The sequence below is a fragment of the Malus domestica genome, chromosome 10, assembly GCF_042453785.1.
Source record: "Malus domestica chromosome 10, GDT2T_hap1".
In the NCBI taxonomy this organism is placed as follows: domain Eukaryota; kingdom Viridiplantae; phylum Streptophyta; class Magnoliopsida; order Rosales; family Rosaceae; genus Malus; species Malus domestica.
The window spans coordinates 25,475,515-25,484,967 of NC_091670.1; the positions used below are offsets into that span (position 1 = coordinate 25,475,515).

The 9,453-nt window shown below is 36.1% G+C and overlaps 1 protein-coding gene across 4 annotated transcripts; it reads left to right on the plus strand.

Annotated features, from left to right (window-relative positions):
• The first annotated feature begins 3,452 nt into the window (after positions 1–3,452).
• On the plus strand, positions 3,453–7,705 carry LOC103445321 (mediator of RNA polymerase II transcription subunit 19a). Of its 4 annotated transcripts, none has more exons than XM_008384314.4 (7): positions 3,453–4,009; positions 5,066–5,132; positions 5,526–5,815; positions 5,947–6,171; positions 6,394–6,453; positions 6,614–6,753; positions 7,331–7,705. In XM_008384314.4, the coding sequence occupies exons 2-6, from the start codon at positions 5,102–5,104 to the stop codon at positions 6,662–6,664; spliced, it is 657 nt and encodes a 218-aa protein (XP_008382536.1). In that variant the 5' UTR covers positions 3,453–4,009; positions 5,066–5,101; the 3' UTR covers positions 6,665–6,753; positions 7,331–7,705. The 4 variants fall into 4 exon arrangements, with proteins under 4 accessions (XP_008382536.1, XP_028965684.1, XP_070662941.1 ...); XM_029109851.2 differs by having other exon boundaries at positions 6,394–6,448; XM_070806840.1 differs by having other exon boundaries at positions 6,394–6,448; positions 6,893–7,547.
• The last annotated feature ends 1,748 nt before the right edge of the window (positions 7,706–9,453 follow it).

The following is a 9,453-nucleotide window of genomic DNA, read 5'->3' on the forward strand; positions in this document are numbered from 1 at the left end:
AGGTCCACTAGTGGGTATTGTGTGTTCCTAGGCTCTAACCTCATCTCCTGGAGTACAGGTCTCTTACTAATACTGCTGCTGAAATTACATGGGTGTGCAAGATTCTGCATGACATATCCTTCCCTCTGTTAAAGACACCTGTCATCTACTGTGATAACAAAAGTGCCATTGCTCTTGCATTCAATCCAGTTTTTCATGCTCGAACTAAGCATGTTGAAATTGACTATCACTATATTCGAGAGAAGATTTTACTTGGTCATATTGGTGTTCAACATGTTGCTTCCCTTCTCCAAATCACAGACATTTTTACCAAGCCTCTAGCTGCTGATCGATTTGCTGCCCTTACTTACAAGCTTTCAGTTCGATCACCTTCCTTCAGCTTAAGGGGGTGTGTTAAGAGTACAATCTCACACAGCAGCAATGCATCACAACCACCACCAGATTAGATTCCTTCACTTGGTTGTTATGCTTGGAATGTTTGTGATTAGTTATATACTTTATGCTGAGCTGGCACATATATTAGGATAGGATATTTATGTATAAATACCATGTGTATTATTCAGTTGAATTAATAAGAATCACAATTATATTTTTACTCTCTCTCTCTACAACTCTCTTTCTCTCTCTTAAATGAATTTCCCTCTCTGAGTTCTTAACTTCAACAAATCATGCTCTTCCTTCTCCATTTGCAATGTCTCTAATACTTCTCTTGCATTTTCTTGGATCGTATCTGAACTGCACCTTGTAGCATATATACATGTTCTTTGTGCCTTGTAAAGTCAAGTACAGAGGATGCTATGCTTATTGACTATCGAAGAAGTTGTGGTTAGTAGCCGGACTTGCACCAATAAACATACGGTACGATATGCTCTCCGTGTGTGGTTTTTACATATTTCATTTATCTAATCGTACAAGCAATATTTCCATACGCACTTGCCTAACTTGGCTTATATCGATTGGACTTTATATTTTGCAGATAGAGACACTCTTGGTAATTGATCTTGGATATTAGATGTTTTCTTTGAAGAGAGCTAAGGAACTAATACTACCATGGTTTTGTCTAGTGTTTCAGAGCCTATGTAAATTTTTTGTTTTGAAACGTTTGTTACATCCTTCAAAGGTGCCTTTATTCCGCATAAGGATGGTTGCAGATTTTTGGATAATACTGGAGAGATTTTAGAACTGTATCTGTTAGTCTATATATTGTTCGACAAAGTTATGCAAGTCTTATGATAGTTCGTGATACTCTTGTTTTGGATGATAACTTTATGACATGTTTTGAAATAAAATCCTAAACCTAGTGATGACCCAGAAGTTGCCACGTGGCAGTGAGAAATAAAATAAATAAAATTTTAAAAATTCATATAAAATGGGGGAAAATCAGGAATAAAAAATATTCCAAAAGTTGCTACGGCCCCGTTGCAGGGTGCTTGTCATTTGGATGCAAAAAACTCGAGAAAGGTTGTATCAACGAATCTCAAGCTGCCACGTGGCACACATTGATAAATTACTATATAAGGTGTAAATTCATATAAAATCGTAGAAAAATTGAAAAAAAAAAGTTTTAAAAGTTGCCATGAACTCCTTGAACCGTGATCGTCGAGAAATGAGCACAAAACCTCGATTACGAGTTGAAATGATATAGGAGAAGTTCACAACAACATTGTGTATATTGAACATACCAACTCAAAAACATCGCATTCTCAGTCACATACAAATTGACATAATATTTTTCGCATTTATAAATTAATTATTATGAATTTTATTAATTTTTAACTCCCCCTAAAACATTGCTCATGGGATTTCTACAGTTTAAATAATCCAAACAACGATGTATTCATCGTCAAAGTGTAGAGGATGTGATCATGAGTGCTAGCATAATTTTTTTACATTTTTACACTTGTAAATTAATTAGCTTGATATATTAACACCTCACATATTGTTGAATACACACATATATTTAATACACCTCACATTTTTTTTTATTAAAACTTATCTTAATACACCCCCACATACTTTCCTATAATACAATAACACTCCACACTCTCAACATACACTTTACATTTTCTACACAAAAGATACACCTCGCACTCTTTACATCTTAGGTGCAAATAGTAGTAATACATAATGTCATCTAAGGCACCTTCGATGTGAAGTTGAAGACCGGTGTAATACCAGAATTTTTCTAATTTCTCTATTGGAGTGAATTAAATTAAAGATTTCATTGATAAACCTTTGTATCATGGATACTTTACGATCTTATATATAACTAATTGAAAGACTACTTAATTTGACTTTCGTGTTCTAGCAGGTTTATACAATTTGAATTTGGAACTACATACCTTATCCAAAATGGTTAATGAGATTGACATAACTCCGTCTTTGAGATTTAAAATCGATAGAAGTGGTCCCTGAGATTGTCCATATTGTGAGAAATCTCCGTTAAATTAAGGGAAGTGTTGTTGACACTCCAAAAATCTCATTATACACTCCCCACAAGTGTATTTTTCTTTCCTAATATAAAAGTTTGGAGTGTAGAATGAGATTTTTGGAGTGCTAATAAAAATTTCCTAAATTAAAGGTATTTTTGTCAAATCAATCCCTTACATAAACTTGTGGTTTCTTCAATTTAACATGCTCTTTTTTTTTTTTTTTTTTTTTGGTGAATTGAATGACAAAAATTGTTGACAATGGACAATCTTAAGGATCACTTTTATCGATTTCTTATAAGGTCGAAAGTGTCATTGCATATTAAGATATATAAGTCATTTAATATTAAATTTTAAAGTGAAGTGTATTCAACACTATGTATGTGAAGTGCCTTATAAGAAATCTTGTAAAACAACGTCGTTTTAAGACACTTCGGTTCGGTTTTTAAACCTCTGAAATCGAAATTGAACCAAAACTTTTTGGTTTGATTTTTTGTTTGTTTGGTTTTTTCGATTTTGGTTCCGGTTTTTTTTTTTTTTTTTCAAGTTTTCGGTTTTTTTGAAACCATCCTTAATATACATGATGCAAAAATGTACCCCAGAATATTTCTATCGTTCTTTCTCCAATTCCAAATCCAAAATTTTCTCACAAAAAGTAAAATTAAAAGCTTCTTGTACAAAATATACAAAATGTGTGTTCCGGTAAAAAAAAAAAAAAATTGTGTGTTCCTCATTTTAGGTGTTATGATGGAAAGCCACCAATAGACATTTATTATCGATGTATATTTAATTGTTGAATTAAATTTAACGATTTAAATTGAATAACTTAGCAGTCAAATATGTGTAAGAACTGATTACAAAGGTAAAAACAATTATCGCCTAATCAGGTGTTCCGCTTGAGCAATAAACCCAAAAATGCCCATGTTTTGTTTGGGAAGAAGAAGGAAAATGGCAAAAAAAGGACCAAAAGTGGTCCAAAACTATTATAAAAATAAAATAAAAATAAATAAAAATAAAAATCCCAAGTGAGAGAGAGCCTGGAAATAGAAATCGAAACCCCTCCAATTCCAAGAATCCAAACCCTAGTTTTAGTTTTATACATAAATCATTAGATTTTAGATTACACACATATGCTCCTCTCCCTCTGTCTCTCTCTCACCACTCTGGTCCTCTGTGTTCCCCACCACCTTCATACAGACCAATACTCGACTTTCTCTCTCCTTCGCTCTTCTCGAACCTTCTCGATCTGCAAAAGCCCTAACTTGACAATTTCGACAATTTCAGCTCCCACTCCTCCCAAACTCCAAACCCCAGCAGATTGGGAATCCCCTAATTTGCTTCCATTCGCAGGTCAATTACAATTCTCCGCGCAATAACCCTATTCGTGTTCTGCTGGGCGTTTTGGTTCTTCGACCTCTGTTCGTCAACCACTCAATTGGGGCTTGGATTTTTTGGTACTTGGGCAGCTTTCGAAGTGTTGAGCAACCGGAGGAGGAAGAAGGAGCGAGCTGGAATTACGATTTTGCCCTCGTGATCTGGGTCACTACTAGTTCGAGAGCAATTCGGGGTCCATGTCAGAGGTCTGCTTTTTGTTTTACCCTTTTTCCCTCTCTTTCTCTCTCTTACTGGTTTCAAAGCATTGAATTTCTGCTTCTTTCTATCGGTTCTGTTTGTTGTTTGTTTAAAGATTTGCTTTTGGGTTATCCTGAAAAGTTGCGGGATTTCGTCGTGTCTTCATCGGTAGTTTCAGCAAGAATAGAGATTTATTGACTAGGGCAAGAGGGAACAAAGAAAGGACAAATCTTTGAAGAGTAAGCTTAGCCTTGTGAGAAAAGATTAGCATTTTATATCAGAGTGGCAAAAATGTGGCAGTATTCACGACGTTTAGTTAAGAAAATATGGCGTTCAAATTTGTGTCAGTGGTAGTGAAATTGAAACCTCGTCGCGTACTTAGCTGCTTGCCCTAGTTCAGTTACAACAGCCGTGTGTTTAGAGTTATTAGTGATAGTCATAAGAATTGGTGCTGCTTGTTGAATCTATAGTAGGAAGAACCTAGCAAAATCTTTGTTGGATTAGCAAATGGAGTATTCCGAGTTCTTTTGTGCACACCGGCAACCTTGTTGAGTAGTCAACATTAATTTTTCCAGTGTTTTCTTTTGAGATTTGTAAAAGAATCCCCTGTACTAATTTGCGCGTCTGTTTTATTTTTGGTTTCTGGGAGAGAAATAAGAATAGGAAGCTTGGTATTATATACTTTGGCTTGCTTATGAGTCATGCGTACGGTTTAGTATGAGGTGCTTTTTTCCCCTCCAGAGTTATCCCTTTTGGGTATTAGATATTTGAGTAGCTTCGATAGAAGGTGAAGTACTAGGTATGTTCTGAATTACACAGGAAAAAAGGATGTCTCTTGGATCACACAAGGCTACTTAGGAATACCTTGTCCTGAACTTTGCACCACTTTGTCTGAATATATTATACTCAGACATTATTGTACTTATTGGAGAAAAACTTTGAACATGCTCTTTATTGGAGAATTTTTTTTAAGATGTTCCCTTTTTATATTTTGGACTTTTATGACTCATTGCAGTATTTATGGTTTGCCAAAACTCATGTTTTATTTGTATGTGACGTCACAGTTGTTAGTGGTCCACCACTTCATGAGACATTGACCCATGGATCCTGAAGGAACGAAGTTTGGACGAGGTAGAATGTTTTTTCAATATAGTGTTCCGTTACAAATTTATTCACATTCCCTTCTTGGTTGAATTTTTATTGGTAGTTAATTACATATTTAACAGAAGTATTCATAGCTGAAGCACTCTTCAAAACCTCATTTATTCATGTATAGCACAGAATTTTGAACTTATCAAGAGAGCCATGTGGCCTCTATCCACCCTGCCCTATCTGGTTCTTGGATGAGATACCAATACATATTTAATATTTAATTTCGGATATTCTAAATTTCATAACTCTCTTAAAATATACTTATTTCAATCTACCGAGAATTCAAGTCTTTTGCTTCTATAATGTCACTGGATGCATGTTTTGATATTTAGGAGCATTTTATCTTATCTGATGAAATTTTGTTGGATACAGGACCAAAGGAGTTGACTGGTGCTGTAGATCTCATAAGTCACTACAAGTTACTTCCCCACCATGAGTTTTTCTGCAAGCGACCACTTCCAGTATCAATATCAGACACACACTATCTTCACAATGTGGTGGGAGACACAGAAATCAGAAAAGGAGAGGGGATGCAGTTGGATCAACTTATTCAGAGTACATCATATCCCCGGGATACAAAACCACGCATACAGCCTTTTGAACTAGATACTCTCAGAGAGGCTTTCCATCTTAGAGAAACGGCTCCTATTGATCTACCACTCGTGAGACTTTCTTACTTATATTGGATGATAGTCTGTTATTTATCTTCTTTTCCAATAGATATGTGGTCCTGCAAAAACGTTTTCCTTTCCAGGTTCTCATTGTAATTGATATCTTGTTTTGTCTTCTATAGGCAGATAAGGGGACTCCAACTATTGCAGGGAAATCAAAGAGCGAGTCTAAAGACAAGGAGAAGAAACACAAAAAGCACAAGGACAGAGACAAAGAGAAGGATAAAGAGCACAAGAAGCGTAAGCACCGTCATAAAGATCGAAGCAAAGATAAAGACAGGGATAAGAAGAAGGATAAAAGTGGGCATCATGATCCATCCGGTGATCACTCAAAGAAACATGAAAAGGTTAGAAAATGGTACACCCGTACCGTTAAATTTGAAAAGAATGAATGTGAAATTTTTATCCAAATAGCTCTGATTTGTCTGGAGTCATGAACCGCCATTGTTTGTCGTGCAATCTAATTCCAGTTTTTTTGTTCACCAACACCATATTTTGTGTTTTTTCAAATTTAGTTGAATATTCATAGGGATTTACAGGCTTTAGTTTTGTTACTTGTATAATCACAGAAAAGGAAACACGATGGAGATGAAGACCTTAATGATGTCCACAGACACAAAAAAAGTAAGGTAATATAAAAATGAAACTTTTCGTTTGGAATTATACTTTCGTATCTCGAATCCTTCCTTTAATGTTTTGCTTGGGATCTGCATAATATGCCCACTATTTTTGTATAGCTCCTTTGCATCTACATTTAACCAAGGTCTCTGTTTCTCACTATCTTTTCAGCATAAGAGTTCAAAACTTGATGAAGTGGGCGCAATCAAGGTAGCTGGCTGAAAGGAGGGGATATTTTAGTAATTTTGTTTTCTTCAAATGGTTGTCATTCAGTCTGGAGGGGTCTTACACTTGATTTTGTATTTCTTGAGGTACACACCTTTACATTTTCTGTGTATTTTGATTAAGATACTCTGTACTTTTAGCTTCTGCATTGCACTGTCACTATTTTATTTCTTTCCTCTTCACAAACTGATGGGTCAACTACTCATTTTCATTCACATTTGATAGGGCTTTATGTTCTCTGTAATATGCGATCAGTTGAGGTTGGCATGGAAATAAGGATATATAAATACGAAGGCAAGTTAAAGAATGAGTTAAAGGGATTTATTTAGTTTTAGGAAGTTAGATGTAGTGCTAGTTAAAGTTTGTCAAACACAATGCACGTTTGCACTCTTCACCTCATCTGTATGGTAAGAACAATATTCATTTCTTATGTTGTTGAAAAATATGCATTTGGGGACTGCCAAGAGTTTGGGTTTGATGTGGTTCTGTAGGCTTTTTAGGTTCTTATAAGTACTCTGTATGCGCAGATCTGGTTTAAAACAATTACGTTATGCCAAAACCTCCACTCTTGTTTGACAAACTTGCTGTTTTTAATAGTTTTATATGTAGTATTGTATTGTTGCCATGGAACTTAGATGCATGATGCTTTTGGTTTATGTGCAGAATAACTTCTGAACTGACTAAAGATTGTGAAGAAGGTGAATTCACCTGCTGAAAAAATATGTGGATTAAAGGTAAGAGTTAGTGAAAGTGAACTTCCTTGTATAATAACAATGATCTAATATGACTTCCAGTAGTTTGCAAAAAAAAACTATTCTGTTTTCATGGCACATTGATATGTATGTCCGCGGTATTAAGATATTTTTAGCATTTTTTAGCAGTCCAGAATTTATAATTTGTGAGGGAGAGTTTGTAGCTTCCAGTTATAGGAAAAATAGGTTTAGGAAGAGAGTGTATATATGATTTCTTTCGTTCCTGTTATGTTGTATCAATGGCTAACATCACTGCTGATCCAAAAACATCTAACATCTTGGATTATGTCTGTTCTCACCTGACTTCTAATTAGTATCAGTGAAATATTCTTTTTGCAAAAAAGGATAGACTGATGATTTGTATTCGAGACGATCATTATTCCTGCTGTTGTATTTTGCAGTGTGAATGACATCATTTTTCTATTCTATGCTGCTATCTCATGATGGGAACCTTTCTTGGTCATCTTTGTTTTAGGTTCCCTATCAATTTGTTTTTGGGTTTGTTTTGTATTTAGCGTATATTGAGAGATTATTTTCTAGTATCACGCATCCCTCCAAGATCTCAACTTGGAAGCGAGGCGTTATAAGCTAGCGTTGTGTGATTAATTGGGGAAACCATTTCTGTCAGTGCCTGGCTTTACTAAACCGTCATGAGAGAGAAGCCTCCCTGGACATATGCTAGTGGGAAAGGAAGAGAAAATGGTGTACCTTCTTTCTGGAAAAATTTAGTCACTTAACTCTGGTCATCATCTAGATCATCTGGAGTTTCATACTATAACTCAGGTATAAATTGGGAGGATACTCAGGCTGGTTATCAAAAGGTTATTGGGAGGGTTGTTAGGGAAAGAAAACTTTTCGTTCTGCGGGATGACGTCGATAACCATTGTAACTTTAAAGGATTGCCTGAATATTGCGCTGTGGGGAATTATTTTTTGCTTTTAATCTTCAGCCTCTTCACATGTTCAACATATGTAACTTACCAACTGCTGAGATTATAATTCGTTTGCGTTCTGCCTTCTGCTGATTCCTTATGAACGGGCGGCTTTCTGGGATTTTTATGCCGACTGACTCTGTTGAATTGTTGAATGCACCTCAGTGCATGGATTGTCATTCGCTGGCCTTTTGGCAGAACATAATTTTATAGAAGTTTAATAGATTCTGTACATTTTTCCGGCCTAATAGTAGAGGATAAACGTACCGATCTTAAATGTATAGGCTTGGGAACCATACTGCTTCTCTTCCCATAAAAGAATCACAAGAGAAGGTACAACAACGCTGCAAGATCCAATCCAATCCGTCCCAACTCACCAACTGAATCCAGTTCAATTTTAATTGGTGTCAATGATATGGCAGATCCATATCTCTAAAACCGGCATGATTGTATCAGATGACGGATTTCATACTTTTTCGCCCTTCAGTTTCTGACTAAGTAATTGACTAAAAATTATACGTTTCCAACAGCAGAAACACCCTTACAAGCTGAGGCCTTGTTCATATCATTAACTCATAACCAGGCCGACAGTTTTGCCTCTCACATCTGTCCTCCCAGAAATTAAAAAAATAAAAAACCAGATTAGGCTACACAAGCCAATCGGTCGGTTGCACTCCCATTTGAACTCAAAAACCCAGTCCTAGTTACCACATTTTCTTGAGTTTCAGAGGCGAAGACGCTCGAAAGACTTTTACTGATTTACCTCTACACAGTTTCCGTCTTCGCAAGCTTGGCACATTCCAGGACGATGATCAAGTTGAGAGAGGAGATGTCAAGCCAGAAACTGCAGAAAGCCATCCAACAGTCGTAGTTGCCATGCACTCCTTTTTCTTTGTTATTTGGCTAACAGTGTTGGGTGTGAACATAGACTTTGATGAAAATACACCTGTAAAATAATAACACCTTCGATTAAGGCCAAAAGCCTCACACACCCACGATGAAGAGGGGGGACGGGGTTTCGCCGAAGAAATGCCAAAGTTAGTATTCTGAAAGGAATGTATTTTTAGGAGTTTGTGGGTAGCAAATGGTTTCGCATTTTAGTG

Excerpts from the sequence above, each read along its gene's own strand:
- LOC103445321 (XM_008384314.4), top strand. The coding sequence starts at position 5,102 with ATGGATCCTGAAGGAACGAAGTTTGGACGAG. Across the intron at positions 5,133-5,525 it reads AGGAACGAAGTTTGGACGAG|GACCAAAGGAGTTGACTGGT; the intron begins GTAGAATGTTTT and ends TGTTGGATACAG. Across the intron at positions 6,172-6,393 it reads ACTCAAAGAAACATGAAAAG|AAAAGGAAACACGATGGAGA; the intron begins GTTAGAAAATGG and ends GTATAATCACAG.